The 17,952-nt window shown below is 39.6% G+C and overlaps 2 protein-coding genes and 1 pseudogene across 3 annotated transcripts in view; 2 read left to right on the top strand and 1 right to left on the bottom strand.

Moving 5' to 3' along the window:
* CWC27 (CWC27 spliceosome associated cyclophilin) overlaps positions 1-17,952 on the top strand; it is a 176,252-nt gene that overhangs the window by 89,108 nt on the left and 69,192 nt on the right. Inside the window, exon 11 of the mRNA XM_080933706.1 lies at positions 11,045-11,142. Within this exon, the coding sequence (XP_080789832.1) occupies positions 11,045-11,142 (98 nt within the window). The remainder of the gene's footprint in view (positions 1-11,044; positions 11,143-17,952) is intronic.
* LOC308433597 (glyceraldehyde-3-phosphate dehydrogenase-like) lies at positions 7,001-8,096 on the top strand. The gene has a single exon (XM_080933707.1). It carries the CDS (start codon positions 7,067-7,069, stop codon positions 8,072-8,074), a length of 1,008 nt encoding a protein of 335 aa, XP_080789833.1. The 5' UTR covers positions 7,001-7,066; the 3' UTR covers positions 8,075-8,096.
* On the bottom strand, positions 16,654-17,534 carry LOC308433598 (large ribosomal subunit protein uL18-like; annotated as a pseudogene). Its single transcript has one exon. The product of its transcript is annotated as a large ribosomal subunit protein uL18-like (transcript).

Below are 17,952 nucleotides of genomic sequence, written 5' to 3'. Positions count from 1 at the left end.
AACAGATATAAATTTATTCATTCCCACCAAAAACATTCATAGAACCTAAAGAAAATGAGGGAAGTAGCAGGGGGAAATTAAACCTAGGCAACAATTATGCCATTGTAATTTCTCAGCCTCAAATTCAAACGTTGCATGGTTAAAGACAGTGACAAGTCTTTAAGAATCCTTCTCTACTATGATGCGGACGCCCTGGTTGAGCACGCACTTGCTGTAGCCATTTATTCATTGTCTTCCGGTACAAATGCGCAAATCTCCAAAGACTTTTCCTTGTGGGCAGCACACAGTTGAGAGGAGAATGTGTTAAGAACTGGGTGTCTGAGTCAGTGTGTACTTCTGCCCTGACTCATAGTATTCCTAACTCGTGTCTGTCCAAGATGAATATGAAATCATTTGACATCTCACTATATTTTAGATGTGAGAACCAAGACAAAATAATTTAATTCATAATGGGCTTTACTGTCCTAAGGCCAAAAGATTTGAAATAAAATAATCCATATACAAAAATTATTTACACTTAAAATTTTGATAATATAGCTCAGAATTATTAATGTATATCTTACCCAGATATTCATGTGATGATAAAACTTAAATTGAAGCATTAAATGTGTTCTTATGGCCAGACAATAATGTTAAGCCTAGATCTCTGATAAACAACCCTGCCTATATACATTCAAATGTTTTGTCTAAGATTTAAGAAGATAATATTAGGTTTCTTATCTTTCTGTTTGTGTGCCATGAAACCTAATTACAACTGCATATGTGAGCATGGATAGTGGGTTATTTGCTTGAACAGGAGCAGCTTACCAACTGCTAAGCCACTGAAGCATGTCTGTCCCTACTCAGTAACCCTTAGCTGACTGTCTGCTTTTCAGAGGGGTTATGACCTGGCAGATCCCTTCCCTATTCATGATGAATGTTGATGGTCCATCTTTGGGTAGTTAACTATCACTGTTAAACTTGTGGTTGCAACAACCATCTTAGAAGACAGCATTTCAAAGCACTCTACCATCCTCATCTTCTGCAGCCTTCCCTGGGCCGTGGGGGTGAATTACAGATGACTCCACACCTTGGCCAGTTCTGAATCTCTGCTTAATTGCTGCCCACTACAAACAGGTTCCTCTGATCAAAGTTAAGAGTAGCACTCACCTATGAGTATAAATATACATATTTCAAGGAGAGTCAGACAGTGTGACCATGTAGCAAATGAACAGTTCCTCCTCAGGCAGTGCTTCTCAACCTCCCTAATGCTGTGAGGAAAAGAAAAACTCAATTATATGGTTGGGAGTCACCTAAACATGAGGAGCTGTTATGAGTTGTAATGTAAATATCTGTGCTTTCCCATGGTCTTAGGCAACCCCTGTGTCATAGGGCTCACAATGCACAGATCCAGAACTGCTGCCCTAAGGCCTTTCTAGCCATGATGTTTTTTCTTTTCTTTCTTTCTTTCTTTTCTTTTTTTTTTTTTTTTTTGATTGAAATTAGATTCTTCTCTCATACAGTATATCCCAATCATAATTTCCCATCAACCACTCCTCTTTAGTCTACCCCTACCTCAGCTCTCCTCCAGATCCTCTTACCTTCTGTTTCCTCCTCAGAAAAGAGCAAGCCAAACAGGATGACAGCCAAACAGGACAAAAGGCAATTGTAATGAATTGCATATGCTCAGCCAAGGGAGTGGACCTGTTAGAGGTATAACCTTGTTGGAGGAAGTGAGTCACTCTGGAGGTAGGCTTGGAGACCCTCCTCCCAACTGCCTGAGGATGTCCAGTCTGTTCCTGCTTGTACTAGTTTTGAAGAGATAAAGAGGTCATGAAGAACAGCTGAGGCTTGGCACTATGAAAGGCCATGTAAGGCCATTGGTGACAGTGCAGCTTCAGTTGCAGTTGATGGCTCAGGACTGAAGGGGTCATGAAAAGGAGTTGAGGCTTGGCACCATGAAGGGAGCCTAGCTATTGGTGAAGCCTAGTTGCAGTGGAAACCCCAGGGTATTAGAGATGCCAATACCATGAGATGATCACCAAGAACAGCAGTGGCAATAGATCAACCTGAGCTTAGAGTGCTACAGAAGGCAGAGCTGGAGACATGACACCAGCCCTTTGGAGGAACCCAGAAGATCATTTCTATTTAATATCTTATAGATTCTGGGAGGAATGTTATCTACACATTTAAGTATCTCCTTCATATTTTAAAGTTAGTATAAAACACAGTTGGCTTTTCATATTATTCCATTAAGTTGGCTCCTATAATTTAACAGTCATGAATTAGTTGTGACATATTTTGAATTTAGATGTAATTTCCTTCTAAGTACATGGTAGTGCCCTTTTTAATGTTAATCCTTATTTATATTTTTTGCACTGACCTTGTTATAATAGTATGTTCTGAATTGAGCCACAGCTTGAGTGCCATTTTTCCATGAAGTCTGAAAAGATAAAGATTTTAGTAAACAGCAATAGTAAAATAGTATTTTTAAGTTGCAGAAATGGCACCAAAAAGGGGGCATGTGTGCCAAAGCTTAAATTTTGCCAAGATAATGATGACTAGTATGTTTTGACTGAAATTTAGAGTAACTGTATAGTCTACGTGGAGGAGAAAGTAGGAAAATGTGTTTTGAGGCTAGCTTATGAGAGGACTGGAATGCTTGAGAAAGACGTGTGCATAATTTATGGAAATTAGTCCACAATTTGGTAGACTTTACATAAAGCTCAGGTGAGTGGGATTGTAGAATTTGACATCTATGTGAAGTTAAGCTCAAGTAGACAAACAGCATGTGAAAGGAAAGGTGTACTTAAGTCCAGAACTGATGCAAAGTAACCCTGACAGCAGCATTCTGGTGGCTTTGTGAGGACTAGGAAAGAGAAACGGAATTTTGTGTTTGTGTTGGGACAGGAGTCTTGAGTACCATAGGCTTGCCTCAGAACTCACTGTGTGAAGCAAACTGAGCAGGAACTTAGCTAGCTCGTAGACATCCGCTTCCTTCTGCCTCCCGAGTGCTGGTGTTAAAGGTGTTCCACCTTGTCTGGCTCACATCCAGCTCTTTACATGTTTCAGGGCAGATTTCAGTTGTCCAGCGTGTACATCTAGCACCTTACCTACTGAGTCAGTCCACCTTTTTCCTTCTTTCTTACTCTCTACTTGCTACACTTTCATACACATGGCACATTCCTACCTACTGTTTAGGGTCCAGTTCATAAGACTCTTCTGCAAAGTCTTATCTCCCCTAGCATGCAGAAATCTTTCTATAGCTCAATTTCTAAGTGCTTCAGTTATTTCTGTTACTTTTTGATCCTGCACTGCTTTCGTTATTGGTGGACTGTGTGGTAAAAATTAAAAAGTGGTGAGCTTTTATCCTGCACTAGTGCAGGCACAATTAGGGCCACATGGCCCTGTGGGGTATCTGTATCTCAGGGGCTCCACACTGCCCCCAAGTACTGGCAGACCTAGACAGGTCCATGAGCCACCCTCTCCCAGCTGTCTCCCCTCCAGCCAGGAACTTTGCTCACATTCTCCACAGCCCAGTAAAATCATGACTCAACAATCAATAATTTGTGAATCAGATTTATATGTTGAATTCTCAACACACAATCCATTCATGCAATAAGCTTGCAACCAGTTGACAACGATATAAACCGTCCACCTAGATAAGATAAATTGACCTATAGAAACCCTTGAAAATACTCCTATCTACCTATTGCCAATTTAGATCACCTGGGTCTAAGTCCAATTTCACCGGCTCCATCTTGATTCTCCTCGATTTCTCTCCTCCTCTCTCCTTCCTTTGACTTTTCCCTGCCTACCCTTACTTCTCATCCAGTAATAGGTTGGACCCAACTTGATACATAATGACACCCTCCTACAGTGGACAAGGTTTATGCCCCTTGCAATTCATGCTCCTCAGTTTGTGTAGGTATTGGTATGCTGCATTAGAAAGAACATAGCCTAGAATTTATAAATTTTTGTTTTTACTTTCTCGTTTCTTCAATAAATGGTGATATTTACTCTCTATAAACCTCAGACTCTAACATACACAGTGCATGTATTACATGTTATTAAGAAGATTGTCATCAGTGAAGTAACTTAATTGAAGAATGCATTGAAGTTAGGTTCCCATCTTTTCTTGCTTACCTTGATTTCTGTGTCTGTATCCAGAATGCTACATGTAAATATTAGATATTGTTGAATAAATTAGTAATATCTAGTAAGAAGGCAAGATACTGTGGATTTATTGGATAAAAATATATACATAAAGCAGTACAGAATTATTCGTTGGTTAATAATGTTGTATTCAAACTATTAAAATTCAGATAAATATATAATTAGAAACATACCCATTAGGAAAAACAATTTACCTTAGATTTACTAATAGCAGAAGCTATTTATAAAACACTTTTTCTTATTATCCAAACAGAAAAGAGGCCTTGAGGAGGCTGAGCAATTGCTTTTTTGGACCCTAAAGCAGGTTCATGGTTTTGGCAGTTCATACTGATATATATTTCAAGATTATAATTTTCATTTTTGTTTTAACAGATTTAAACATATTTCTTGCCAGTGGATAGGGGGATTATGTTCTAGAGAATATAAGATTGGGATCCCTAAAATTAGACTGTTATCTAAGTATTAATTTTTAAATTCAACAGTTATGGATTCCCAAAGCATTGATGTGATATTTTACTAATCTGAAAGATTTTTACATCATTGAAAGTCCCTAATCACTTGAAAATTTAAACATAATGAGAAATTTATAATATTTTATGTAGATCTATGCTTTTCTGTCTCACTTTTTGTTTTTTGAGTTTTTAGTCACTTTTGTTCAGTTCATGCTTCATTTACTTCAACAGTGTCTAGATCTATTAAGGATAGATTTTTACTCTTTTGTACTTTCAAATTATGAGTAAAATTATTCTCCCTGGATACAAAGGATGGCTTTCATTTAAATAACTATAAAATTTTCCTCCATAATATACAGTCCTAAGCAATAGTGATATTGTCCATATCTGACCTGCATAATAAGTACATTTATTGTGTACTCAGTATCTTACAACTGTCCTTAACTATAGGAGACAGTAGGAGAACTAAGTCTCAAAAATTGTTCTGAAGTCACTTCTCGACTGATCTGTGATAGTTGACTTTTTGATCAAGACTATGATCCACTTTTGATCCAAGTTAATTTTCTTAATTAACTATTTTTGGGGGGTACAGTAGTTTCTTACATGGTATAATGTTTCTTAGTCTCATTCTTTATATACTTTAAATTATCCTTATAGCTGATTTGTCTGGTATATAGAAATGCATCATTTGCTCTTCAACCTGCAAAATAAATTAGTCTTCAAGAAACATCCTCTAAGTGACTGAATTACTTACCCACCTGAACACCAGCAGAGTACAAGAAAGGAGTGTCTAGTGGGTAGAGGGGACTATACAGTTCAGTCACTATGACTGAGCTAGAGACTTCTAGGATTGTGTCCACAACGTCAAGAGGAAGGATGTAATTGTGTTATCTGAGGTGTATATAAGAGCCTGAAGTTAGTATTGATGGTGACTGCCAAGAGAAAGCATAAAGTGTGTATGTGATGTACTTTAACACTGATCCAATGAAAACAGCAGTCCTGAAGAAGTTTGAAGTCTTCTCTTGAGATAGATAATAATTCTACCATTAGGTACATAGGAAATAGACTTGTTCATAAAATGGGGTGACATCCTGTTTGCATATGAGAGTGTGTGTTTATATTAAGACATCTGACAGGCTGTCCATCTAGATCAGAGCCCTTGAAATGTGCTTAGACAGAATTTCAATATTCCTTAAGAGTAAAATAGATAACAGATTGGAAAGACTTAATACAACAGATGTAAAAGTATCTTAGGTATAAGGTAATATTTTCTTTTTATATATTGAAACAAAAATTTCTTTAAATAATTAAATTATTTATAAGTAAAGGTTTTCTTTTTATTCTTTTGGGTGGTAGTGAGAAAGTTTCAAGACAAAGTGTGTGTGTGTGTGTGTGTGTGTGTGTGTGTGTGTGTGTGTGTGTGTGTGTGTGTGTTTAGCCTTGACTGTCTTGGATCTACCTCTATAGACCAGGCTATTGAGAACTCATAGAGATACACCTGTCTCTGCCTCCCAAGGGCTGGGATTAAAGGCATGCCTCACCACTGCCCAGCTCATTTTCATATTTTAGCTGCCTATATGTTATATTTTATATTTATTTCTTGAGGGATTCTCTGAACTCTATATGGAAATGTGTAGTAGTTAGAAAGGTAGGACCAAACTCAAGGCAAAGCATACACACTAGATTTGTAAGTAACCTATCTAGGAATGGTATTTGATACCATGAGACTAAAGTGCCACTACATACAGGTGAGGAAACTTCAACGAATTTAAGAAGAGAAAGAATAACCAAGACAAAGACAATTGGGAAATCTTGACCCCCGAATGCTGACAAGTCTGGTTCAGATAAAATCTCAGGAAGGAAGTAGTTAGCATCTTTGAATGACAGCGAGACCATTTGGAAAGAAGAGATCTCAATGCAAGCCATTGAATTTGGTTGGTATAGAAACAGTTGAGTAGACCTAACAGGGATAGATTGCCAGAGATTACGAAGCAGACTGTATATATAAACTGCTCTTTCCAGGATGGAGTCCATTTGTAAAGATAATAATCACTTGATTCCATCAGACTGTAGAGAAATTTGAGTTTGTTTGTTTGCTAAATGAAAGGATTAGTGAGTAAGAATGCTTTAAGTTGTAGAAGAGGAAAAATACAGTAGAATGCTAAACATTGGCTCCCAAACCTCAGTGCACATTGAAATCATAAAGGCATTTGTTACAAGGGGTGTTTGCAAAGCCCCAGGTGGCAGCTCACATCTTAGGTTACTCTTCAGTGGAGGTTTCTCTCTTAGAACAGCCCCTGAGGGGATAAGGACAACCTGACCCATAGCTACAGTTACTCCAAGCAGCCATTCCACATCTGCAGGGCTAGATGGTTTAAGAAAACTAGGCTCTCTGCTCCTCCCTGTTCTACAGACAGCCGCATCTTCTCGTGCAGTGCCAGCCCCGTCCCTTAGACAAGATGGTGAAGGTCGGTGTGAACGGATTTGGCCGCATTGGGCGCCTGGTTACCAGGGCTGCCTTCTGCTCAGGATCTAGCAAGGTGGAGATTGTCGCCATCAACGACCCCTTCATTGACCTCAACTACATGGTCTACATGTTCCAGTATGACTCTACCCATGGCAAATTCAATGGCACAGTCAAGGCTGAGAATGGGAAGCTTGTCATCAATGGGAAGCCCATCACCATCTTCCAGGAGCGGGATCCCGCTAACATCAAATGGGCTGATGCTGGTGCTGAGTATGTTGTGGAATCTACTGGTGTCTTCACCACCATGGAGAAGGCTGGGGCCCACTTGAAGGGTGGGGCCAAAAGGGTCATCATCTCTGCCCCTTCGGCCGATGCCCCCATGTTTGTGATGGGTGTGAACCATGAGAAATATGACAACTCCCTCAAGATTGTCAGCAATGCATCCTGCACCACCAACTGCTTAGCCCCCCTGGCTAAGGTCATCCATGACAACTTTGGCATCGTGGAAGGGCTTATGACCACAGTTCATGCCATCACTGCCACTCAGAAGACTGTGGATGGCCCCTCTGGAAAGCTGTGGCGTGATGGCCGTGGGGCAGCCCAGAACATTATCCCTGCATCCACCGGTGCTGCCAAAGCTGTGGGCAAGGTCATCCCAGAGCTGAATGGGAAACTCACTGGCATGGCTTTCCGTGTTCCTACCCCTAATGTATCTGTTGTGGATCTGACATGCCGCCTGGAGAAGCCTGCCAAGTATGATGACATCAAGAAGGTGGTGAAGCAGGCAGCTGAGGGCCCACTAAAGGGCATTCTGGGCTACACTGAGGACCAGGTTGTCTCCTGTGACTTCAACAGCAACTCCCACTCTTCCACTTTTGATGCTGGAGCTGGCATTGCTCTCAATGACAACTTTGTGAAACTCATTTCTTGGTATTACAATGAATACGGCTACAGCAACAGGGTGGTGGACCTCATGACCTACATGGCCTCTAAGGAGTAAGAAACCCTGGACCACACCCCCCCCCCCAGCAAGGACACTGAGAGCAAGAGAGAGGCCCTCAGTTGCTGAGGAGTCCCATCCCAACTCAGCCCCCAACACTGAGCATCTCCCTCACAATTTCCATCCCAGACCCCCATAATAATAGGGGCCTAGGGAGCCCTCCCTACTCTCTTGAATACCATCAATAAAGTTCCTCTGCACCCAAAAAAAAAAAAAAAAAGAAAGAAAAGAAAACTAAGAGTTCTGGTGAGGAAGTTTTAAAATGACTGTCAGTATAGTATCTAGAATTAATATGATGTTACTGGGATTACTATGGGTGGTCCCATGAAGTATGTAGCTAAGGAAGTAGTTTTGATGATTTTAAGAGTACTGCAAACTCTGAAACAAAGGACTGAAAATATTTAAGAGGTTGTGAACTTGGATCAGAGAGAATAGTTTAAGGTTCTTGAAAGCCAAGTAACACAAAATGGGGCTGTTTGTGTAGAAAACCAAAAGAATTGAAGTTTCTATATTTCTAAAGTCTTTCACTTTGATAAACCTAGGACTTGTTTGTAAGTACTACAGTGAGAATAGGGACCAAGAGGAAGCTTTATACAAAGCAATGTATTGCCTTTCACATGGTGACATAACATGACCAGATATAAGCTCATACTCAATAACTGTGAAATTAAGTTACAAAAAGAAATTACAAAATTTTCCTAATGTTGTAAGGGGTTTTGAAACTTTGTGTTGGGCTTCATTCATAGCTGCCCTTGTCATATGAAGCTGTGGACTGGTTGGATGAGCTTCTAAGGATGGTCAGTGGAGATCTATCTAGGCTTAAAGGTGGCTTGAATAACTTTGGAGATTAGGTTGTGCTGTCTGCTTGATCTTCCAGTCTTCTGTGAGCATCACTAATCCAGTCTGCTTTCTTGTAAATACAATGAATACTTGTGTTTTAAGGATATACCATGTCTAGAATTTGTATTAGTTACATATATATGTATATATATATTATATTAAATAAATATTAAATATATAAGTGTTATATATTTAATAATAAAGAGAAACAGCCTAATAGCTGTGGCAAGAGCCCACCATAGCTCTGTTAACCTGATGGTAAACGTCAGTGTTGAGCATGTTTAAAAGACAGATTACATACTGAAACAGAAAGCTAAAGCTAAATTCCTTCCAATGCTGGCCCTCTGCAATATGCCTAAATGACTCCTCCTCTGGGACAGTAGTAAACTATAGCCAAACTAAGGTACATGGTATAAACAGTTAATACATTTTGTCAGGAAGTAAGTCTGGATCTTCTGCCTCAACACTGTGTTGCGGAAACAAGCCACTTCGCTAATGACCTGTCAGTTAGCACTCCATTTTACACATGACACAGTATGCTAATTTCTAGAATACTTTAGCCTGGAAGGTTTCACAAAGAGGAAATTACATGCCAAGTGTGGTGTTAGATGGAAGTTGATAGAACACATCTCACCTTGTAGTCCATACTGACTCACTCATAGCCTAGACATGCCTTAACCTCACAGTAGTCCTTCTGCAGTCCTGCTTCAAGCCCCAAGTGCTGAGGAAACTTAAATGAGCAAACTGTGGCCAGAGAACTGAAAACTTTGAATAATAAAGTAAATTTTAAATAAATTTAGCTATGCAACTATCATGTAATACTTTCTTAATAAATGGTAATTACTCGTAAAACTTTTGTAATTAAACAAGGTTCAAGTCTATTTTATGTATATCCAGATTTGATGACTCAGAATCTTGTGTGTGTGTGTGTGTGTGTGTGTGTGTGTGTGTGTGTGTGTGTTTGTGCCAGGCATACTAGTGCATGCCTATAGACAGGAGGAAGAACTAGGTGCTTTTGTGTTCAAGGCCACTTCAAGCTATATAGCCTTCCCCAGGTCAACCTGGGATAGCTACAGAGGCACTATGTTCAAAAAAAGACTTTTAAATTTTGATTTGACACAGAGCCCTTGAGATTATTGTTAATTCTCTAGTAAATTCAGAAAACTTCAGGTCAGTTTTCACCAGCTGTATGTATTGTCTAGTCTTATGTCACACAACTAGAGTTGTCCAAAAGGAGGGAACCCTAACTGAGAATATGCCTCCATAAGATCTGGCTGAAAGGTATTTTACTAATTAAATATTGATGGGGGAGGACCCAGCCCATTGTGGGTGATATCATCCCTGGGCTGATGGTAATGGGTTCTATAAGAAGGTAGACTGAGCCAGCCAAGTAATCAGCAAGCCAGTAATCAGCACCCCTTCCAACAGCTCCTGCCCTGTTTTGAATCCCTGTCTTGACTTTCTTTAATGATGAACAGCTATATGGAAGTGTAAATCAAATAAACCTGTCTCTCCTCAAGTTGCTTTTTGGTCATAGTGATTCATCACGGCAATAGAAACCCTTGCTAAGACACTGTGTTGGTTCCTATTTGTTTCTGTGAGAAAACACCATGACCAAGGCAGCATATAGAAGGGTTTATTTTTGGCTTATGGTTCCAGGAGTGTAAGAGTTTATACTGTCACACTGGGAAAGTACAGCAGGAACCTCAGAGAGCTCACATCTCAAAGCAGCAAACAGGAGCCAAGAAAGAAAACTCAACATGGCATAAGTTTTTGAACTCCAAAGCCTGTCCCTAGAGACACTATTTCCTCCAGCAAGGCCACACTTCCTCAGCCAAACAGCACCACCAACCAAAAACCTACTTTTCAAATGCCTGAGACTATAGAGGATATCTCATTCAAACTACCACTTACCTTCTTTTATTCTTTAATTTTGAGAGGGAAAGTATTTATAGATACTCATACAGTTATTGTGAAAAATGACAACCTATGTAATATTATCTACAAATAGCAGAAAGTTAATCTATCAACTATTTTTCTATGACTTAGCGCATCTAAAAATAAACCATTCTGCTTTTGCTAAACTGGTTTTTTTTGTCAGTAAACTTAAATATCTTCTTTGCTTTATAGTGAAGAGCTCAGAAAAGAAGCAAGGCAATTAAAACGGGAACTCTTAGCAGCAAAACAGAAGAAAGAAACTGCCACAAAAGCAGAGAAAGGAAGTGAAGGTAAGGGTTTTGTTGGACTTACATTATCCTTTGTTTAATGTGGGGGTGTGGGGAGGCAGAGGTCAGTCTGAGATGATGTTCGTCAGCTGCCTACTTCCTGTGTTAACAGTGTCCTTAAGTGGGTAAGTGGACCTGCAACTAACTGGTTATGTAAGCCAGCCCCCGAGGGCCTTCTCTCTCCACCGCCCTTGCTTGGGCTTCAGGTGCAATGCTCATCTTTTCTGTGGGCACTTGGGATGCAGACGCAGGCCCTCCTGCCTCCACATTAAGCACTTCAACAAATTAGCCATCCCCTCAGCTCTTTACACTCTTAAGGCCTCTGCTTTCTACCTTCATGCCGCCTTCTCCTGATTAACTCCTCTTCCTTGAGGATTGGTGGTTTGGTGTTTTGCTAAAAATTTGCTCTGGGCAGTCAACCAAAAAGAGAATCTTTCACTTAAGGAGATAATTTTTCTGAAAAATAAGTTGTATGTGAACAGGACCATGATTATTGTTTTAATTATGTTTTTAAGCTTAGTGAGTACTTAAAAACCAGGTAAGGCTTAGTGTTGCTTTATTATGTAACTGAAATTTTTCGTTCTTTTTATATTGGACACTTTTAAAGACATTTAAGGATTTTAGAGCTATGTTAGGTCTCATGCAAACATTTGTGTGTTTGGTTTGAATTGTATTAAACCCCTATTGGATTTTGTTTGCTTCAATGTGTACGTGTGTATTTGTGCATAGCTGCATGCACACAGAGGTCATGGAGGGAGCTGTGTGGAGGTCAGTGGACAAGCTCAGATAGTAGTTTCAGCCTTCCTGTTGGTTTGAGATACAGTCTCTCAATGCTGACTGTGCTATACTTCATGCTAGCAGGCCTCGTAGCTTCCAGGGATTCTCCTGTCTATACATCATTTCACCACAGGAGGACTGAAAGCACCACCATATCTGGCTTTACATGGGTGCTGGGAATGCTAACTGGGGTCCCTTTATTTATGTAACAAGCACTTTAGCATCTTCCCCATTCCACAGTAAGACATAGAAAGTGTAGCATTTGTAAAGCTAATCAATACACTACTGAAGTGTTGTACAAGTGTCTATATTCTATGAGTCCTTGTGATTTTGAAAGAACAGAAGACCAGCCTCAGAAAAAGCTATTCTCCTTCACTAAACTCTTTGTGCCTATTTCATAATAAACCCTGTAATGTTCAGCTTGAAACCCCTAAATCTATTTTTTTGTTTTTTGTTTTTTTGTAATTGAATTTTATACTATAAGTTACTATCTAACATAACTATAAATTTTAGTCAGTTGCCCCTGAAATGTGCAGTAAATTTGCTGTAACATGCAACCTTGTATAGACAGCTTCACCCTCATGTTTTTGCAAAGCAAAATATTTTTATCTGTTAGATTTTGAATGGTTATTAAAGTTCTGTTTAAGAACATAATATGCATCACATATCTAGCCTGAACCGATACAAAACAGCAGTATATTAACTGTGAAGCATATTGTTGTAAGCAGTAAAAGTAGTGCCCCATAGCTGCTTAGCGGTGTGATTCAGAGATTACGTGGACTGTATCTCCCAGTGGTTTGAAATGAAGGCAAGTCCTTGATGAACAGTTCAAGTCGGTGGGTAAACATTTGAGTAAGTGGCTAAAACTTCAAATTATCCATAATGGCTCAGACTGTAAAGGAAAGGATGGAGTTACTCATTACTAGCTCCTGTAGTTAAAATATAACTCAGAATAGAGAAAGCTGTTTTGACAGTAGAGATTTGAAATACATTTAGTAAGATTATTTCATGTTTTTCCCAAGGGATTGTTTCTTATGTTAAAATCATGTTAAATATATGATAGTATTTTTCTTAGAATAGGAAAGTCTTTTACTTAAGTGTGTTATTAATGTTTGAGCTAATAGCTATAAATACCCCCCAGATATTGTAATCTCTGCTGGAGCAGGGTGTGGTATAGGCAGTGGGGTGGACCCTGCTCTGTAGTGCAAGACCTGGAAGGAGAAGCGGGTGGACAGAAGGCCGTGACGTGTACCTGTGTGCTTTCTGACACCAGGCATAACCTGGGAGAGAAAGCTTGGCTTAGGATCATTCCACCCTATGATATGTGTAGAAAAAAACAAATCATGTTAGAGTCTTTTGTGTCATAATTAGAATTTTGTATTAGCAATCATTTCCTTCATTTTAATTTTCTGTATATCATGTAGAAATAATTGGATTTGCCCTAAATATGAGTGATGCGGCTAACTTCAAAAATGTAAGGTTGATTGTCATTGTGTTTTCTGTTTTCAGAATAATCTGCTTTTTAAAATTGTTTTATTTTGAAATAATTTTAAAGCATATTTACTTCATTTCAATGACCTTGAACTTTGTTTCAGTTTGTTGGTTTATATTAGTATATGTGAGTATATGTGAGTGCAAGGGTGCGTTTGCAGGGATCAGATGTCACCCTTTGTTTGACGTGAGGCTAGGTCTCTCTCCCTGTTTTCTAATGCTATGCACTCCAGGCTAGCTGGCCCTCAAGTTCCCCAGCTGTCTGTCCCATCTTTGCCTCCCTTTGTGGTAGGAGTGCTGGGGCTGCAAATGTGTCCTAGAGCGGCTGGCATTTTACATGGGTTCCAGGGTAGGGTTTAGATAACCAGGTTGCACAAGAAACACCTTTACCTGTTTGTTGAGGCATCTTGGAGACCAATTTTGAATAAGTTTTATACTTGCCACAAGTCATAATTCTGAGTTTGAATATATTAGTAACGTTAAGACCAATCAGTACTGTGGTGGATGGTAAGCAGTTAGTACTTGACCACTTGACCATGCTGTTAAACAACTGCAGCCTTTACTGGAATTTGACTTTCTCTTCTACAAGGATCTTTTCTCTGTCAAAGGCTTAGAATGGCCTTAGGTCGCTGCTGTCCTCAACCCTGACTTGCCTAGTCCTTCTGTATCAAGTGGTTCTCAACGTGTGGGCCTCAACCCATGTGAAGGTCACATGGCAGATATCCTGCGTATCAGGTGTTTATATTATGATTTGTGACAGTAGCAAAATTACAGTTAGGAAGTAGCAACAAAATATTTTTTTGTTGTTGTGGTAAGCCCCAAGAGGAACTGTGTTAAAGGGCCAAAGGGCCACAGCATTAGGAACGTTGAGAACAGTGCTTTAAAGACTCCTTTAAATGTTTTGTGAAAATGTTTGTCAGCTTGAGTTTGGTTTCTCATAACAGGTTTTGGAAACCTCAGCACAGGCATTGTTCACACGTTGTAGCAGGACAGTGCTGTTCGCCTCAGCTGATATCGCCATACTGTGTGGCTGTGCTGCACAGTGCACTCGCTCTTCACTGCTTCGCAGTGTGAAAGCATTTGCAGACAGACACTCTTAGACTGCTCAGCATCCTACCTCTCGCCAGCACAGCGCACTAATTTTACAGTCTACCAGTAGATGGTAAATCTTTCCTTTAGTTGTTTGCTGTAATATTGTAATAGTGGCATTCTGTTTTCATTGACTTCTGCTACTTTCATTACTTGGAATATAAGTAATCTCTTTAGAAATACAGAGGAAGAAAAAAGAAAGGGACCTTCTACTCTTTTTTTCAGTATGGGGTTATGAAGATCCATATTATTCTTCATTTCAGAATCACAAATTTATGGTTTAATTGTATTGTTTTTCAGCATTAGCCATGAATAACTCTTTTAAGGTTGTTCCTGTGTCCTTTCAACTTGCCTCCATTCTTAAGGTGACTTTCTACTTCCTAACTTCTGTTCTACTTGTCTTTCTCCAGACCTGAAGTCTCTTCTCAAGTCTCATTCTTGTTTGACTTTACAGACCAACAGCTAGACACTAAACAACCATTTTATATTGATTCTGATCTTGTTAGGAACCTATTGCTTTACAAAAATATTTATTTTGTTTGCATGTGTATTTGTGTGGGGGGATGGTCACTCCATGTGTACAGGTATGCACATAGGCCTAAGGGGTGATAGGATGCCCTGAAGTTGTAGTTACAGGTGGTAGTATGCCACCTGACGTTGGTCTCAGAACTGACCACTGAAAAAGCACTGCTGAGATGTCTCTCCAGCTCTAGGAAGCATAACTTTGCAATGCCTTCCTAGTAGTGTTTAAATAGTTATGTGGGCTATTTTTATTTCTCCCCTTTTAAAAGATTTGTTTATGTATTTCATGTTTTGGGCTATTTTGTCTGTATTTACATCTGCATAGTAGAATAGGACATCTGATCCCATGGGACTGTAGTGTAGTACAACCAATGTAAGCTCATTTCCAACTAGCTTATAAATAATGAGATGGTTCTTTATTTGGCTTTCACAATTACCTGGGACTAATCTCTAATCTACTTTTCTGGCCTGGCTACCTCCCCAGTGCTATTCCCCAAATACTTGCTGTTTCTTCTGACCATGGCTCATGGTCCATCTCCTCTCATGGTACCTTCTCCTCTCTCCTCCTCATTTTCCCCCTTGTCCTCCTTCTGCCAAGCTCAACCTAGTAACTAAAAAACTCACCTATCTCTAAGCTCTCCAGTAATCGACTGTAGCCATCATTTATTTAACAAATGGTTTTACATTAAAGAACAAGTTTTACACAACAAAATCTATAAACTTGAAAATTCACTCTTAGGCCTAAGGGTACAAATTTTAGCATTACAATACATAGCAACAAACAGAACTTCAACACTTTACTTATGTTGACTCTTGTGATACAAGAGCATAAAGCCACAAAACCTATTATATTATAACTATATATGTTGTGTGTCTGGTTTTGTGCAGCTTTTCCTAGAGCCTGTCGTTTAATTTATGGATTACCTTTTTATTGGAATTGTATTTTCTCTAAACCTACGTTGAATTTTAAAATTGTCAAGTGTTGATGATATGGTAATAAAAATTGATATTATGAAAGGTTATGAGTTTCACAAAATACTACTTTGAAAATATTTGAAAAAAAGTATTTCTTTGACATTTTTAAGCAGTAGAACTACTTCTTGGGATTATAAATGATATCAAAAACCATCTTACAACACAAAGTTATAGAAACAAAGTAGAATTTGAGTGTCTTTTAGTGCATTTCAGAACTCAGCCTGCCTTCCCAGTCAATAGATATTCCAAGGTTAACTCTGGGAACAAATCCAGAGGTTCCTGTGTGTGTTTCTGAATAGTAAGGTCTGCACATGAAAAGAAGTTGGAAAGTGTTATTTGACCTTGGCTTTGTAGAGTTTTACATCAGTTAAGCTGAATATTCTTCTGAACCTATTCAGAAAAGATTTTGCAGTTGGGCTGTGGAACTGCATATCTGGCTTTTGTAAAGCATTTTATTTCAGTCCAAGATTAAGTTATTTGAGCATTCTGGAAACTAGATTTCTTCTCTTGAACTTGTTAGCAATATATAACAGTTTAATTCAGCAATACACTTAGAGACGGGTAAACAATATTCTAAAGCCTTTAGATAATTTCTTTTTTTTAACTGTTTGATCAATATGTTTATTGTCTTTATGAAAAAAATCTTCATAGAAAACTGCTTTAGCTTTCAGCAGCCCGTTCCTGAGCTCTGAGGAAGCTTGCCTTCTTCTGAGCAACCAGTCTTTGTTCTGTGCAAGAGGCATTTTGGGACGATTCCACCTCTTCTTCACTTCTCTCTTGGGCTTCTTCTCATAGACCGGATGCTCTCTGATAGCAGCATGAGCTTTGTAATACATCTCCTCCATTATGTCTGGAGTTACGTTGTCCCTAATGTACTGAGAGAACTGTTTCTTATACACATCTTCATCTTCCTCCATTAGATATAGTCTGCCACATTCTGATCCATGATGTGCTTCCCACGTACCTCTGCATGGAATTCCTTGCTTTCAGTCATAACCAGAGAATCATTTGGTCCTATGAAGGATAGACAAGCCTCCATCCACAGCTCCCTTCAGGGCCCCAAATACTTTATTGCCGGTTGTAGTTCAGGCAAGACCTGCATCCAAATAGCAAGTGAAGGCACCAGGCTGGTCGTCAGTGCTTTCCACACTGTGTTCATCTCCAGTCAGCTTCACTTGGCCTTCTCAGATCTTGTCGATGCCGAACCTGTTCAGAAGCCTGCGGGCCAGCAGCAGGCCAGTGCCATAGGCTGCAGCATAGTTCGTCAGGCCGACTTTCACACCGTACCTTGGAAGTTCATGTGCACATGCTGTGCAGACGATCATATCCCCTTCTATGCGGGCGTATGCAATCTGGCACATGACATCCCTGTTTGTTACACGAACTATCATCCTGTCTTTGGGTGTGTTGTACTTATTTTTGTCCTGGATCACCAATCTTTTTCGTGCATAGTAGTCAGTTTTACACTCTCGCCACCTTCTAAATCTCACTTGGTATCTTTTAAAGTAGGCCTTATTCTTGACAACTTTCACGAACTCCATCCTGCGGAACAGAGACCCGCAACCATGGCTCCACGCAGACCTGCCTAGATAATTTCAAATGGCAAATTTTTATCTAAGAGAGATCTGTCGTCCCTGTGAATTTTCATGTTCTATACATGGTGATCTGAAGAGACCAAAATACTTAACTGGTAATTCTTTTTTTTTTTAAATTTTTTAATTGGATATTCTCCACATTTACATTTCAGATGTTATCCCTTTCCCACAATCCCATCCCCCCTCCCCCACCCATTGCCTCCATGAAGGTGCTCCTTCTCCTAGCCACCCTCTCCCACCTCGGCACATTGGCGTTCCCCTACACTGAGAAAAAGAGCCTTCACTGGACCAAAGGCCTCTCCTCCCAATGATGCCAGAGAATACTATTGTCTGCTGCATATGCACCTAGAGCCATGGGTCTCTC

Source organism: Micromys minutus, assembly GCF_963924665.1.
Source record: "Micromys minutus genome assembly, chromosome: 20".
NCBI lineage: Eukaryota > Metazoa > Chordata > Mammalia > Rodentia > Muridae > Micromys > Micromys minutus.
The sequence above is the reverse complement of the archived record's forward strand: the minus strand, read 5'-3'. Positions and strand labels throughout refer to the sequence as shown.

Coding starts and splice junctions, on each gene's coding strand:
- LOC308433597 (XM_080933707.1), top strand. CDS start 7,067: ATGGTGAAGGTCGGTGTGAACGGATTTGGCCGCATTGGGCGCCTGGTT.